We start from the raw sequence: 16,982 nt of genomic DNA, 5'->3' as shown, positions 1-16,982 counted from the left end.
TTTTTTTTTTTTTAACTTTATGGTGATACCTTTGTGTGGACGGAGCAATCCGGTCCACAGGAGAGGAAAGCAAATATGCATACATACACGTCAACTTGTATCATTGTAACATTTTATGTTTGTAATCATTTCCACGAGGTTTTTTGTTTTCAATACAAGAAGATCTCTGTTCACACCTCTTAATAGCATTTGGAGATATTGATTGTATAAAATGCAGATTCTTGTTTTTCATGAACAGATTCAAAACCTCAATCCATTCAAATCGAAAAATTGTTTTAAAAACCTTCAAATCCGCCATTTGTTTTCTTTTCAAATGAACCTTCTACATTAAAAAAAAAACTCAATATTATACAGTTCAGTAGGCATGACCAAAATTAAACCGTAACCGGACCGTATCCGAACCGTAACCGTATAAAATGGTTTAAAACCGTAACCGTTATAAAATGGTTTAAAACCGTAACCGTTAACCGTAAATATATGGTTAAATTATATTAATTATAACCGTTAATTAACCGTAACCATATCAAAACCGTTGGTTAACCGCATAGCTAAACCATAATTTGTTAACCGTAATCATTTCAAAAACATAATAAAATATACTAATAATTGTTTATTTAATATGAATTATATAATATGAAGAAATATGAGTACACTAAAAGAACATATTAATTATAAATAAATAATATCAATTATATTATATCATCAAATAATATCAACTGTATCATATTATCAAATAACCGTAACCGTATATAACCGTATCCGCCTTAACCAAAACCATATTTAACCATAACTGTTTAACCATTTAATAGTTTAACCGTTTATTAAACGGTTATGGTTAAGGTTAAACAAAATTTCTAACCGTAACCGGTTGTTAATTAACTGTAACAGTGATAACCGTAACCGTGGTCATACCTTCTGCAACAAATTAAAACTCCCAAACATAGTCCAATTTTTTTTTTTTTTTTTTTTTTTTGGCGATTTGATTTCTCAACAAATTCAGATGATTTTGGATGAATCTATGGAAATTGTTATAAGATATGAAAAGCCTTTAGATTACAACTACGAGCTATACTAAGAAGCAAGAAATCAGAAAAATAAGAACGGAGGAAACGAAACTTACCTAGTAAAATGGAGAAAGCAGGCCAATCTGTAGAAGACTACACCACTGAGGTAATGTTTTAGCCATCCTCATAACTTGATGCTCATCAAAGATGGTATGGGTCGTGACGAAAGCACATTGTGAAGCATGTACCTATCCGGTGTATTATGATTCATTCTACAGCTGTGCACCATGTGCGTTTTTCCTTCATGAATCATGCGCTAATTCTCTCCGAAAGAAGCGACATGTATGCCACAACCAATTGTTTAGTCTTCACACAACCAATGCTGATTCTCCCGGGGAATCTTCTATTTGTTATCTTTGTGATCAAAGTTTCACTGGTTTCAAGTACAAGTCTGGATATATCACTCTAGATGTCCGATGTGGTTCAATTTCACAGCCATTGATAAGAGTATTACTTGGACTTCAGATGTGCTCTTTTACCAAAAAAGGTTATGAAACTTAGGTGCGACATCATCCTCTTTACCTAGTTTTTGGTGATAACAATGTAAATGGTGAATACTGGTGTGATGTATGTGAAGAGAAAGTAGATCCAACGAAGTGGTTCTATACTTGTGACATGTGGTGTCACTTTACATGTTCCGTGTGTCGTAAGGAACTTCTCCCATCACCAGCCTGAACCCCTGCTACCTAGACCTCTCTGGATAGGCCTAGACGACGCCAGCCACCGCCCCTGCCAGGTGAGATTCGCCCATTTGAAGTAATTCCTAACACTTCTATATGTAGACCCCATTGCTCCAAGTGTCATTCTCGATGCACTCTCCCATTTCTTCAGAAATTTTCCAAGGATGGAGTTGATTTTAAATTTTGTTCGACAGAACGTTTTATAAGCTTCTCCAAATAATCTCTCTTACATTATTGCTCCAAGGCATGCGTTTCATGTTTTACTTACATCCTTCTCTACTTGAAAATGTAACTTTAATAAAGTAATGTTTTTGTTTAGTTATCACACTTGTTTACCCTTAAATAAAGCAATTATTTTATATTACAAATTTGTATCCTTAAGTTCATGTAATACTCCTTAGACCATCATTAACAGAGAACGTTCACCCGTTTCTCAGAAAACTGAAAAAAGTATTTTTATTATACATATTCATTATTTATTTAATTTTTTAATATATGCACCAATAAGTAAATAACACGTATCTGAGAAACGTTTCTTCCCATTCTTCCACAAGCAACGGTTCTTTCTGTTTTCTCTTCTCTCTCTTCTTTTTGCTATTTTTTTTAATTAAAGCAATTATATGAGTAACTCCCACTAACTATGCTTATCCATCAATATATATCCAGTTGCCAAAACAAAAAAGTTCATATATGAGTAAGTCAATCACGCGACACGATATATGGCACTTGCTCTCAATATTTCTTTTATCTATATCCGTGATGAGTGATGATACGATGGGTTCTTAAGTAACTACAAATTAAACTCAGTGTTGGTGTTTGCATAATAGTTGAAACACTCATCAATCAAACTGATTTTGGAGCAACTAACACAAACCACAACAAATTCTAACGCTTTAACCCTCTGTTCGTGTGGTTCTGTTCCTCTTAGGTATTCCATGCTGTACAGTGTACATTATCACATGTTAGCAGTTCGAAATTGACTATGCTAATTATTTGGTGAACCCGATGAATCTGAAGACCATTTGGTTTTGTCACCCTGTATACGTTGAATATCTAAAATATACATAATACATTTTCTTTTTCTAAAGTTAGATATGATTATGTTATATTATATGCCAAGGGCCCAAATCTTTTATACTTATTAATTATATAAGATTGCCAGTAAAAGATTATACAGGATTAGTATTTTCGTCTGGTTTTGTTTTTAGTCAACTTATTATGATGACACACTCAGTCGAGTATTATAAACTTTTTATTTTACTTAAAATGAAAAAGATTTTTAATATTTTATAAAATATAAAAGTACATGACTACATATAAAAAAGAAAAGACGATACAATCCAAACATTAAACGATGCCATTCGAGGTCCACAGATTTATGGTTTAGGGTTTGGAAAAGGGTTTGGAAAACATCGTGGAAAAGGGTTTGGAAAACCAAACTATAACCAAAAACTTATTATTATACTTAGGTCTGTTTTTGGTTGATGCTCAAATCCACTTGTGATTCCTGGTAACGTTGGGTTAGGTACGTTGAACATTTGATAGCTTGATATCTAAACACACATTACTAACGTTGTTAAGACATTGTTATATGTCCATTTAATGTAACAACTAACAAGGTAAAGAAGTTAAAAAGCCTTACTTGGGAGGGCTGTTTTCGGACTGGCATGTGGGAAGACATTCTACTAGACAGTCGTGACACGGTTGCAAGAATAATGCAATCTGCAGCGAGAACACATCAAATACATTTCCAGTGTTAGGTTAAATGTCTAACTAAAAAAAGTGGTCATGCGGAAAAATTTGTAAAGATAAACGCGGATAGGTTTTGCCAATTAGAGACTTACGGAATATCGGTCCTGACCATTCCCAAGCACCCGATGCAATGTGGATCTGTGTGTAAAAAAATAAAAACGTGTGCGAAAAATGTCAACTACAAAACTCTATTTGCAAATATCACAGTGATCAAAATGTCAGCTAGGGAACATAAGGACAAACAACAAGTATTTACTTAAAAATGCCGTTGCTCCAACGCTCCAGCAAGTCACCAATATTCACGATATATGCGCTGCAGAGGAAAACAAACCATACAAAATCAAAATTTGTTATGGGAGTTAGTATAGGAAACAAAAAAAAAAAAAAACAGAGCATGGACCCAAAAATACAAAATTCTTTGATTTTTACTCTTTGATCGGTGGTACATATTCCCACTTTCTAGGCTGCACTTCTTTATCCTTGCATATCTGCCATGAGAAGTCAGCAATTTCCATAGGTCACATCAAAAGTTATATAACTAGTGAAACTCGTGTAATACCTGGAGGCCCATTACATTATCGGTAGCTAAGAGAGTCATCATTCCGAAATCAGAATGTGGCCCACATCCATATATTCCTTTAGAGGGATCAGACATCCCTAAAAGGTAATAGAAGAAGAAAGAGAATTACTTGGGATGAGTATATATAGAATTGGGATAAAGCTTAATGTGATGAACACAATACATCACCTTCATAGTGAATCAAGCGCATAAATGCCAGCGGATTTCTCAACATTTCCGGTTTATCAAAGTAATCTTCTTCGACGTTGAGAGCCAATGCCAATACTCTAGCAATAGCCTTACAAACCCTCCTGACAATGCATAAGGTTTCATCATAGGTAATACGGTTTGAAAAACTTTATTGTCCAATAATTTCCAAAAAGTATCCATATATTTATTACAGCTGTATTGCAGTCAAACTGAATCTACCCTCAAAGTTATTTGTTACTTATGTAAGGAAGCAAACATGAAACAATAATTTAGAAGACGAAAACAAAAACTTACAATGCTTCTTGATGATACTTCTCCATGGTATCCCGCCATCCCGGCAAAACATCTGCAAGATTCACTAAAGTTTATTCAAAGAAAAAAACATTAAATTTACAAAAAGTGTTCACTAACCAGGGTTAGGCCAAATATTGGGGCGACAAAATGGTATATGAGAATGCAGACCACCATCTATGGAGCCTTCGATTCCAATGAAAAAACTTTCTTTGAAATCCCCTAAAATCCATGAGGTTACAACAAGATTGAGAACAATTAACAACAATTTTTTGATCAACCAAGTGAAAGCTTTTTGGTCAAGAAAGTGAAAGCTGGTCACACGAACCGTGGATTTGGTTGTCGGACATTTGACTAAGGACGGGTGAATAGCCTTGATGTTTTTCATTTCTCAAGACTTTCAACTTCTCCTCCAAAGGAAGAGCAAAGAACTTCTTGCTTTGCGCAAAAGCATTCTCCCTCAACTCCTCACTTATACCATGATTTGTGACATAGAAAAATCCACAATCTTGACATGCCTGGAACAAGAATAACCCACAACGAGCCAAACATAAGTAATTATAAAGAGGTCAGACCGTCATTATCATTGATGTTGAGGGAAAACGAAAAGAAGAAGAGACAAGCCTGCTTAAGCGAAGCAGCTGATTGATGAAAGTTAGGGTTGGCGAGATCTATGCAAGTAAGGGATGAAACGTTGATGATGGAAGCTTCTTCGTGAGTTTTGTTCTCCATCTTTCTCATTTCTCATGTGTTGACTCTTTCAGGATCGGATAAGAAGGAGAAATGGCCTTTTTCCAAGATTCTACTACCATAAATTCATATAATATGTTTGCTCCATAATTTAAAATATCAAGAGGACAAATTATCAAAATTCATATACTATTGAGTGCTCATCAATAATACTACCAATATAATAAGTGTTTTAATAATTGCTTTTGGTGTGAACAAGTGTTGAGTCGATCAAGTCTATTTCTAATGCTATATTCCATGTCTTTCAGTTTCATCTAACTTTTTTTTTTTAATCTATTGGTAAGTACAACAGTTTAATTAATTTTCTCAAGTTGACTTTCATTTCTAGAGCTTTATTTCTCTTAGATAGATATTATTTGTTTATTAATATATACGTGTATTGTCAAGTACTTTGTATTTTGTGGGTTTAAGAGCAAGATTAATGGGGGTTCATATATTGAGGATTTTATATACTGTTTGATTTTTTTAAGAATTAATTGTATACTGTTTAAATTCTAAGAACTCTTGCTCTTAATTAAAATTGTATTCTCCAATGGTAGTATATAATTATGGATCTGTTATTTTGAAAATATAGTTTTTTGAAATTTTAAAATTTTAAATAGATTAGAAGTAGTATAAATGATTAAACTATAATTACAAAAAGCTTGCATCTTGAAGAAAAAAAAGACAAAAATCTGAGTAAATTTACAATTACAGAACTAATATGAACATCTCCGTGTATGGTTCTACCTTCATACGCAAACCATTCACTTTCACAATGTTTCTTTCTTCTCTTCCAACCCTCACACATTAATCTCGATGGTCTGCATCAAAGAAACAGAGATATGTAATGTTACTTATACAGAAAGAAAAAAACAAAATCAATTAAGAGGAAGAAGACTACCTGAAGATGTCGCTCAGAGAAGACAACGATCCATCAGAACCATCACCCACAGAGCAAAGCATCCTCCACAATCTAAAATAACAGATCCACGAGGCAAAAATTACATGAACATAATCATAAGATCAAACGCTAGAAATATATGCAGCATGAAAGATTCAGAGAAATCTTAACCGCTTTCTCAATGATCCCACATTTTCAAGTACATATCAATCAAAGCAGAGCCAAGCACATCATCAATCCTGATACCGTTATTCACCGCATAACAATGCAACCATTCTCCTAACTCTAACTCTAACCATCAATCATAACATTCCGTAACACAAACTCACCATCTCTCTTTCTTCTACCAACCATCACCACCCTATCTTTTTCTATAATGTTCTTGTAAAACAACACACAAGCATCTTTCATCAAACCACAGATCACATACATTCTAACGAGATTACTCATCACGAAGCTCAACCCAAGCTTTAAAGCCAACCCATGAATCTGCTTACCTTGTTGAATCTTCCCTGTTTTCGCACAAGCCTTAAGCACAGAAGGAAACGTGAACCGGTTCGGTTCAACGAACTCATCGCTCATCATCTCACAGAACAATGCGATTGCGATTACAGCTTTGTCTTCTTCATCGCTCTCACTGAAACCTCTGATTATTGTATTCCAAGAGAAGCAATTTCGTTGAGGCATCTGATTGAAGATCTTATGTGCGTAATCGAGGTCACGGTGATGGAGATCGGAGGTAGCACAGAATCGGAGTATCTCCGCGGCGGCGAGAGTGTGTCGCCGGAGAGTTCCCGCCGGGAGAGTAAAGGGTCTGTGTTGGGTTCATTGAGAATCAAGAACAGGAAGGGATCATGTGGCTCTCGATGGCGAGAGAAAGAGAGAGAGATGAAAACAAATTTTTTTTCCCTTTTCTATTTTTTTGTCTGGCCAACAGAACGTTTGACACGTTTAGTCTATTAGAGCAAGAATGGGTATACTATATAAGAGGTTTTCTTTTGTTCTGATTTATTTTTTTTTACCAAAATGTTAAGGACTCCCCTATGAACCTGCCGATGGAGAAGGTCTAAGTAGTAGTAATTCACTCATTATTGTTACGCAGCAGTCACAGACTCTCTGAAATAAAACAGTAGGCCGAGTAAAACATGAACCAAATTAGCTAGAAAGCAAGAATATAAGCGTGAGTGTGATTTTTTATTCATGGTAACAAAGTGATTTATAAATTCAATAGGTCCCCATTAAACCTTGGTGAGAAAAAACAAACACAAAAGACTTTCGACAACGAACCCGACTCGAAAAACAAAAGCATTTACATATATTGTGGGATTTCCGGGGCTGGTAGTCCGCATGGACCATAAACTTCACCTAGGCTTTTTTTAGGTGCGCATGTGCTACTTTGTAACGTTGGGAGATGTACGTTGAACATTTGATCGCTGGAAATCTGATCATTAAATAAAACCATAAATATCTTTAAAAACATGGTCGGAGGTCTTAATGTAACGAGGTGGAAGATGTTCAAGACTTACTTGGGAAGGTTGTATTCGGACTGGCAGGTAGGAAGACACTCTATTATACAGTCGTGGCTCGGTTTCAAGAAGAATGGAATCTGTCAAAAGAAAACTTTAGTTAAATAAAAATGGTATGTAATTTTCCGAATTCACTTGCGAACATGTTCTATGAAACTAGATTTATGAGAAATGTTATCAATGGCATTTCGAATGTGCTTCCAGTTTACCAAGAGACTTACATAGTCTCTTGGTAAAGACTTACAGACTTTACCAAGAGAATTAGAGAGAATCATGACATATAACAAGATAAATGCACTTGCAAATTTTCTTTGATTAAAATGGAGAGAAGATGGAAGAAAATGAAGTTCTCATAGCATTGAGTGTTATTTAAGCTTACAAATTCAGGTTGTTAAAGCTTTAAGAGCTTCAAATTTGGTTGTTCATGGTTGTTGGAAAATTGATGGCGGTGGTACAACCGTAAATAAAAGAAGAAGATGAGGATATGAATGTAATAAACATTTTCACAAGAAATTCAAATAAATCAGAAATAATGGCAATTTTGTGAATACAATGAATGAACGAAGATTTAATAAAGAGAAAGTGGCAAATGTTGGAGAGAGAAAAAGAGAGGTCTAACATTGCAATTGACTCAAGTTAGAGGTCTATTTTTGCAAGTCTCCCATAAAAAAACATAATTCTTGTGGCGTAATGTGGATATACTCATCTAGTTTGGTTATAAATCTTATATCCTGACTCATATGGAGTTTTTTTTTAATACTCTGATTGATGTTTAACATTTTTTTATTTATCAGTACGTACTGACATATAGTGTAATTAGTTTTTGCAACATGCGTGTGTATATCTCGTTAACTTAAGTATCAATAGCTGTATTTCTTTTAACGTTTAAACAATCTCACTTCACACCACAAAAACAGAGTAAACAGAGGAAATAACTGAGTTTGATTAAACAACGCAAACCGATAAACTTGATATAACATTCAAGGAAAATGCAACATCAACTTCTCATCTACAAGAGTCTCAAGAGAGAAGCTCCAGCAAAGGATGAGGAACAAAGTCACCAAACCCAGAAAATAGAAACAACAATTCAGATTTTTGCATAATGAGAAATGTGAGCTAACATGTGCTCTTATACTAAGCTAACAAACACTGTTAATTAACATTATTCGTTTGCCGTTACGTTGACATCGCTTTCCCATTTCCACCAGCTCACCATCACACGTGATTCACTTCTTCTTATCCAAACTTCACACGTACGGCTGCTACTCTCATTTGCTACATCAAAGCTCCCCTCCTTAGAGAACCTTGACCACAAGGTTCAGATGTAGAAATGTCCATGGAGCTTGACCTGCAACTAATAACTCCATTGTAACTTCAGTTTGAATCAAAGATTATTGAAAATGAACCTCCAGGATCCCAAACTTGACGAAGAGTCTTCTCCACATGATATTTTTCAGTTGAAATTGCAACACTCTCCAAACTGAATACTAACTCTGAGATTATAAGTAAAAGCTTAAACCTCCACTTGTGCTTGTCTTGGAGCGTCACTTCACCAAGTGTGAACTGTTGCAGGTTTTGTAAAGTTGGTATTTGTTGTTCCCTGCAATCCTTTGTGTCAAATAAAAATGCCTCTGCTTGATATTCCCTTCTTGATAAGCTGTACGACACTACCTCCTGCAGCAGAACAGAGAGACAACACAAGCACATTCTGAACTTAAATCTCCAATGACACCACACCGCCAAATAGTAAGTCATGCCCAAATAGGAAGAAAACAGTTGCTTGACACCCTCTTGTACATATTTGTATTTGAACACCCATGTCTTATAACATATTCTCTTCTTCCTTTTCTTAGGCTCTGCAATTTTGTGCATGTTCAGAGAGTTGTTCTGCAGGCCTGCCCTCAAGAGAGGTTGTTTTGCAGCCACATTCAGAAATGGAAGACTCCCAGCCCCATCATTGCTTGAATTCTGCATCAATCCTAAGAATTCATACCCCTTACAATCCCAAGGACTGACCCAAATCAACAACACCAGCCCCAAAATTGACTGTAGGAACCCAAATCCCCCTTTGTTCGTCAACTGTAGCAGCATCACTCGGCACCCCAGCTGTTGTACTCCAAACTGTGCCAAAATCCTTTGCAAATTCAAATCTTTAAACCTGAATTTCCAAGTCTTATGAAACTTAGGTACCTTCCTCTGCAAATTCATATGGATGACACGAAGGAGCAACTGACAAGGCAGCTTGTGAACATTAAATTTCATTACACCAACAACAACACCAAAAGCAGTACGGGCAACGTCAATAACAGTTTGCTGTAACTTCACCAAGAGATGCACAAACTCTGTCAAGGAAACCACTTCTGATATATTCACTTCTCTAGTACTACATATATGCAATTTGTACGTACGTACAAACGTAAACGTAACTACACCAAACCTTAATGATATAGGAAGTGGGTGCAACTAGGACTTTTTCAATCCGGAAAACGGAATTGTCACCTAGGAGAGACATGGGCTGAGGAATCAGGTCATTACATATTGTTTTGTGGTTATGTACTGAAGACACTAGATTTATTAATTCTCTTAGCATGCGTGTTTGGTTTCGTTATACTTTAGATAGTATATCTCAAATTATGAGTTGAACCAGTTTTGTTCTCAATTAAAAGACGTTTTTTTAATTGTTTTTTTTTTGTCAACAAAGACGTTGTTTTTGTAATGAAGGTTGTAATTGTAATAAAAGAAAAAAATTGTAAATCAAATAGGTCCAATTTATAAAAGGGTATAAACTTATGTGAACAAGCGTTTATAATGGGAGGGGCGTTTATAATGGGAGGGGCGTTTAACCAAACTAGAAGAAACCAAAGACTTTCACTTAAATCTGTTTGTAGATGCTCAAATCCACATGTGATTGCTGGTAACGTTGGGTGAGGTACGTTGAACATTTGATAGCTGGATATCTGTTCATTAAAACAATCGTTGACGTTTTTAGGAGACTTTGATACATGTCCAAGGTCCCAATGTAACAAGATGAAGATATAAAGCCTTACTTAGGAGGCTTGTTTTCGGATTGGCAGGTAGGAAGACACTCTACTAGACAGTCGTGACTCGGTTCTACAAAGAATGGAATCTATAACAAGATCATATTGAAAATATGTCCAGTGTTATATAGTATCTCGAAGTCATTTGTGAACATTTTCAACAATAAGGGTAATAGTAAGAGACTTACGGAATATCTTTCCTGACCATTCCCAAGTACCCGATGCAATGTTGATCTGTATATATGTATGTGAAAAAAATGTCAGCTATATAGAAAACTTGCCAAAATCACAACGCAGAGGGTTAAACATGAATATCAGGGAGAGTAAACAAATCGAAATTACTTAAAAATGCCGTTGCTCCAACGCTCAAGCAAGTCACCAAGATTCACAATATATGCTCTGAAGATGTAAACATATATAAAAACAGAATTTTATTATATAAGACTTGATGTTTAATATATATCATGGATCCAAAAACGTTAAATTATATTCTCATTATACCCTTTAATAGATGGTACATATTCCCACTTCCTAGGCTTCGCTTCCTTATCCTTGCATATCTGCGGTCATACATTAGTAATTTCTCATTACCAAACTTGGTCACATCTTAAGTTATAGGACTAGAAAAATTGTGTTATACCTGGAGCCCCATTACACTATCAGTTCCTAAGAGAGTCATCATTCCGAAATCAGAATGTGCCCCGCATCCAAATATTCCTTTCGAGGGATCCGACACCCCTAAAAGATAATAGAAAGAAGAACACAATTATATTACTTGGGATCAGCATATCACGGACATACGAAGCTTAATTAAGAAAATACATCACCTTCGTAGTGCACTAATCGCATAACTGCGATGGGATTTCCCAGTATTTCCGGTTTATCAAAATAATCCGCTTCCAAGTCTAGCGCTAATGCCAATAATTTAGCAATAGTCTTGCAAACCCTCCTGACCATGTGGAAGGCTCATCATAATTAAGTATACAGTTTGGAAAATTTTCTCTAAATCTTTTCACAGAAAAAAATGTACGGTCTTATATAGTAAAAACATACTCACTAATGTGGTCTAGTAGAGTCAAGAATTTAATCTTGCCTAGAAGTTCTTTTGTTAATTAGTTGAATGAGACTTACAATGCTTCTTGATGATAATTTTCCATGGTCGCTTGCCATCCTGGCAAAACATCTGCCAAAAAAATCAAAGTATATATATATATATATAAAAGCTAACTAGAATATATAGAGAAAAAAAATAACTAACCAGAGTCAGGCCATAGGTTGGGGCCATAGAATGGTGTATCCCCATGTGGATCATCTTTGAAATCTTCGATTCCAATGAAAAAACTTTCTTTGTAATCCCCTGAATACCATCATTAGGTACGTCAAGATTGAGATAATCATCAACAGCAAATTTTTGATCAAGCAAGTAAAAGATGGTCATACAAACCATCGACTTGATTCTCAGGATCTAAGATTTGATCAAAGACAGGTGAATAGCCTCGATTGTTTTCGTTCCTCAAGACTTTCATCTTCTCCTCCAAAGGAAGAGCAAAGAACTTCTTGCTCTGCTCGAACGCCTCGTCCTTTAACTCCTCACTTATACCATGATTTTTGACATAGAAAAATCCACAATCTAGACATGCCTTGATTAAGTATAACCCACAGGTCAAAGTTTTTGACATATGTGAGTAATAAGGGTCATATCGTAATCATCTTTAACTTTGAGCAAAAAAAAAAAAAAAAAATCTTGACAGACCTGTTTAAGCGAAACCGCTGATTGATGAAGATTAGTATTGGCGAGATCTATGCAAGTAAGGGATGAAACTCTGATGGTCGAAGCTTCCTCCTGAGTTTTATTCTCCATCTCTCCCACTCTCTATGTTAATTCTTTGAGGATAATTAGAAGAACGGTTTTTTTCAAGAAAAGAGGCCAAATATTACGCAAAGAGCCACAAACGCTAGTCACCCTACCAACCACATCTTTTGAAAATAATATATCCAGTTAATAGTATGTTTGTTTAAGGTTATTTATTGTTACTCAAAAACTAAAGAGAAATAATAATTGAATACATGATTGCTTAAAACAGTTCAATTGGTTTTTTTTTTTTTTAACATGTCACGTTGGTCATGAATCATGATCATAGTACAGTCACATACTCACATATAACATTGATTGAAAATATCTCATTTGCACTCCAAATTTTAAGTAGAATATGTACGCATTTAATTAGTAAATCTTCGAATATGATTGAAACTCCAAATTTTAATTGATGTAATTAAAATGTTACTGAATCTCATTTGCCACAACATTCTGAAAGTGTGAAAACTTATGATCTGAACAATGAAAATATTGATTTCTTTAAACTCTCTTTTGATTGATAGAAAATCTGTTTACAAGTTTGTTCTAACCAATTTTCTAACCTCTCAAAATTTTCTTAAAGAAACCTCTTGCTTTCTCTAAGTTTTTAGCTCTTTTTTTTAAAGACTAAAACTTAATAGCTAGGTTAACTTTCTCTTGTTTGTGCTAAAGCTCAATCTTGCTTTAGCATCTATTTATAGATCTAGGTATTAGCTATTTAATTAGTAAACTATCTAATCTAATCCTAATAGGAATTGTACAATTTCCTTTTTCTTTATGGTTTAGGAAATTTCCCACTTTCTTCATGTTTACATTCCAATTGTAAACATGAAGCTCTTCAATCTTCTAGAAGCTTCTCGTGCCTTCTAAATCTGTATGAGTCTTGATAATAGCCGTCATAGATCACTCGATACTCTGTTTACGTATTAAAGTCATGTCCTTCTGGAGTATTTCAAACACTTGTTTAAATGCTTGCATCTTCAATCTCCCCCTTTTTAACTTTGTGCTTCTCAAGCATAAGAATTTTTGGCTTAGATATAAAACAAACATCTTTAAACGTTCATAACATAAACCAAAAACGATCATCAAGCCATAGTCAAATATCCAAACACAATGAACTAAAATGATCACCGAAAATCTTCCAAAGTTTGAATGAAAACACAAAGCTCCCCCAGAATCTCAGACTAGCTAGACTCCCCCAGAATCTCAGACCAGCTTCTTCTCCTTCTCCCCCTGCTTGAGAAAACAACAGTTAAAAACAACTCAAATCATCTTGGAAAGTGGATGATTCTGTATGAGCCTCTGAACTACTTCAGTAAGTCTCTGTAGAGCTTGTGCTGTGTCGACCAAAGCTGCATATGAACTCTCCTCATTTCCTTGACCAACCTGTGGCATACAAATGCTACCCAACTAAATTACCTCAGAAGTCGAAGAAGATCCCTCATCCATTTGTCTTCGAACTGGTGTGGGGTCTTCATTCACAGGAAGCAAATTGTGTTTAACCGCATAAGCTCGCCCAGTCCTAACATCTTTAGTATAAAACTCAGCAGCTACTTCTTCTTCTGCATACCTTTCTTGAGCTGCTTTGGACACAAAAACATCAGACCTAAACTTTTCCTGTGCACGAACACTCTTAGCACTAATAGTTGCAGATTTAGACCGCTTGGCAATGGAAGAAGTCCCTCGCTTCATCTTCCTCTTTTTAACCGTGTGATGCTCAGTCTGCTCTTGCACCGAGACTTCCTCAACCCTGAAATCCTCAGAATCCGAATCAACTCCGTTGCCCTTATCTCGAACCTCTTCTTCCACATTGTCAGATGCGATTTCATCATTACAAGATGATTCCGATTTGTCTTCTGCGGAATCTTCAACTCCTACTGAATTGGTTTGAACATCACCCCCCGATTTATCAAGAGCTGATCGATCATCATCACTGCTTGATTCGTCGATCAGATGAGGTCGTTGAGAATCACCATCTTGATTCACCTTCGATCTCCTTCCTCCTCTTACCAAACCTTGTCGAGTCGCTCTCACCATCGCTGTTTTTTTTTAATCCGTCGATACAACCGAAGANTAACATACCTTTAACCTAAAAATTAAAGTCCAACCAAAACCATAAATAACCCGGTTTAAATAACACACTTAATTCCTTACACTCGTTCTTGACCAACATCAACTCAGAATCACATTTCACACACCCCAATTGAATTCCTCAATGTTGCGAATCGATTAATATCCAAAGCCTTTGTGAATATATCTGCTAGCTGATCTTCAGTATTAACATGATCAATCTGAACTTGCTTTCTCTCAACCAGTTCTCTGATAAAGTGGTTTCTTACATCAATGTGTTTGGTTCTTGAGTGTTGAACTGGATTCTTAGAAATATCAATTGCACTTTTGTTATCACAATACACCTGTAAAACTCCTGAATCCATACCATAATCTGCTGACATCTGCTTCATCCATAACAATTGAGTACAACAACTTCCCATTGCTATATATTCTGATTCAGCTGTAGACATAGAAACTGAATTTTGTTTCTTGCTTAACCATGCAATGAGATTATTCCCCAGAAAGAAACATCCTCCACTAGTACTTTTTCGTTCTGTCACAATCCCTGCATAATCAACATCACAATATCCAACTAAACCTTGATTTGAGCCTTTAGAATACCAAATTCCAAAATCAACAGTCCCTTTTACATACTTAATGATCCGTTTGACTGCTTCTAGGTGTGATTGTTTGGATTCGATTGATATCTTGCACACATTCCAACACTGAAACTCAAATCAGATCTACTAGCAGTGAGATACAACAAACTCCCAATCATCCCCTGTACGGCTTGACATCCACTTCCTTTCCATCAATGTCTTTTGACAATTTCAGAGATGTGCTCATAGGTATCTTGGCTTCTTTACACTTATCCATATGAAATTTCTTCAGAATATGTCTTGCATAAGTACTTTGTGAAATGAAAATTCCTTGATCAGACCGAGTACTCTGCAAACCAAGAAAATATTTGAGTTCACCAACCATACTCATTTCGAATTCTTGTGTCATATGACTCACAAAACCATCCACCAGCGTCTTAGATGTACTACCAAAAATAATGTCATCAACATAAATTTGAACCATCAAGATATCAACATCTTGTTCCAAGACAAACAAGGTCTTGTCAACACTTCCTCTATCATAGCCCTTCTCCATAAGAAAACTAGTTAGTTTTTCATACCAAGCTCTTGGAGCTTGCTTCAATCCATAAAGAGCCTTCTTTAACTTGTACACATAGTCAGGCTTAACTGAATCTTCAAAACCCTTGGGTTGCTCAATATATACTTCTTCTTGTAAGATCCCATTTAAAAACGCACTTTTGACATCCATCTGTTATACTTCGAAATTCAAGATACAAGCCATTCCCAAAAACAATCTAATCGATTCAAGTCTTGCTACCGGAGCAAATGTCTCTTCAAAGTCCACTCCTTCGATCTGAGTATAACCTTGTGCAACCAACCTTGCTTTATTTCGAATCACAACTCCACTCTCATCAATCTTGTTTTTGAAAATCCATTTAGCCCCAATGATATTCACATCTATTGGCCTACGAACCAGCTCCCAAACATCATTACGCTCAAACTGTTCTAGTTCTTCTTCCATGGCAATTATCCAGAAATCATCTTGAACAGCTTCTATGTGATTCTTGGGTTCAATCATTGACACAAAACACTCAAAGTAGACAGTTTCTAGTGCTGCATAATAACTAGTCATCTTTTTAAAATCAATCTGCACTCCTCTAGTCCTCATTCCTTCATTTATGTTACCAATAACATCTGATGCAGAATGATTCTTGTGTACTTGTTTTATTTCTTCAGATTTTGGAACATGATCAGAGGTGTCTAGTCCAAAATCTTCTTCTTGTCCTTCAATAATATTTACTTGTTCTGCATCACTGTCTGAATCATCATTATCTCTTAAAGCAACAGACCGATCATCAAACACCACATTCACTGATTCCATAATAGTCCCTGTGCGTTTGTTAAATACCCTAAATGCTGTACTACTCTCAGCATAACCAAGAAACATCCCTTTATCACTTCTGGAATCAAATTTCCCAAGATAATCCTTGTCATTCAAGATATAACATTTCCATCCAAAAACAGGAAAGTAGCTCAAATTAGGAGTTTTGCCTTTCCATAACTCATATGGAGTTTTTGATGTATCTCTTCGAACATACACTCTGTTTACTATGTAGCAAGCTGTATTGAGCGCCTCAGCCCAAAATTTCTTAGGCACATTATTCCCATGAATCATTGCTCTAGCCATTTCTTGAAGAGTCCTGTTTTTCCTCTCCACTACACCATTTTGTTGAGGAGTTCT

At 35.6% G+C, this 16,982-nt stretch overlaps 3 protein-coding genes and 1 long non-coding RNA gene across 7 annotated transcripts in view; 1 reads left to right on the top strand and 3 right to left on the bottom strand.

The window, feature by feature from the left end:
* The window catches only part of LOC104698917 (U-box domain-containing protein 13-like), a 6,183-nt gene extending 3,439 nt beyond the window's left edge, over positions 1 to 2,744 (top strand). The window contains exon 5 of the mRNA XM_010414294.2: positions 2,673 to 2,744. Within this exon, the coding sequence (XP_010412596.1) occupies positions 2,673 to 2,744 (72 nt within the window). The remainder of the gene's footprint in view (positions 1 to 2,672) is intronic.
* LOC104790872 (2-oxoglutarate-Fe(II) type oxidoreductase-like) lies at positions 3,010 to 5,376 on the bottom strand. 2 transcript variants are annotated; one of them, XM_010516671.2, is made up of 11 exons: positions 5,181 to 5,376; positions 4,885 to 5,074; positions 4,677 to 4,778; positions 4,560 to 4,611; positions 4,245 to 4,366; positions 4,056 to 4,153; positions 3,926 to 3,984; positions 3,753 to 3,809; positions 3,589 to 3,634; positions 3,387 to 3,466; positions 3,010 to 3,311 (listed from the first exon to the last, which is right to left on the bottom strand). In XM_010516671.2, the coding sequence occupies exons 1-11, from the start codon at positions 5,295 to 5,297 to the stop codon at positions 3,266 to 3,268; spliced, it is 969 nt and encodes a 322-aa protein (XP_010514973.1). In that variant the 5' UTR covers positions 5,298 to 5,376; the 3' UTR covers positions 3,010 to 3,265. The 2 variants fall into 2 exon arrangements, with proteins under 2 accessions (XP_010514973.1, XP_010514972.1); XM_010516670.2 differs by having other exon boundaries at positions 3,010 to 3,297; positions 5,181 to 5,375.
* Positions 5,881 to 7,127, bottom strand: LOC104790871. Its single transcript, XR_768829.2, has 3 exons — positions 6,687 to 7,127; positions 6,190 to 6,261; positions 5,881 to 6,109 (listed from the first exon to the last, which is right to left on the bottom strand). It is a non-coding gene; the product is annotated as an uncharacterized LOC104790871 (long non-coding RNA).
* On the bottom strand, positions 10,463 to 12,740 carry LOC104790869 (2-oxoglutarate-Fe(II) type oxidoreductase). 3 transcript variants are annotated; one of them, XM_010516667.2, is made up of 11 exons: positions 12,507 to 12,740; positions 12,198 to 12,393; positions 12,012 to 12,110; positions 11,885 to 11,924; positions 11,581 to 11,702; positions 11,394 to 11,491; positions 11,255 to 11,313; positions 11,096 to 11,152; positions 10,942 to 10,987; positions 10,763 to 10,842; positions 10,463 to 10,672 (listed from the first exon to the last, which is right to left on the bottom strand). In XM_010516667.2, exons 1-11 carry the CDS (start codon positions 12,612 to 12,614, stop codon positions 10,588 to 10,590), a joined length of 990 nt encoding a protein of 329 aa, XP_010514969.1. In that variant the 5' UTR covers positions 12,615 to 12,740; the 3' UTR covers positions 10,463 to 10,587. The 3 variants fall into 3 exon arrangements, with proteins under 3 accessions (XP_010514969.1, XP_010514968.1, XP_010514970.1); XM_010516666.2 differs by having other exon boundaries at positions 11,885 to 11,936; positions 12,507 to 12,739; XM_010516668.2 differs by having other exon boundaries at positions 11,885 to 11,936; positions 12,198 to 12,383; positions 12,507 to 12,599.

The sequence above is a fragment of the Camelina sativa genome, chromosome 6, assembly GCF_000633955.1.
Source record: "Camelina sativa cultivar DH55 chromosome 6, Cs, whole genome shotgun sequence".
Lineage (NCBI taxonomy): Eukaryota > Viridiplantae > Streptophyta > Magnoliopsida > Brassicales > Brassicaceae > Camelina > Camelina sativa.
This window is presented reverse-complemented; position numbering and strand designations above follow the sequence as displayed.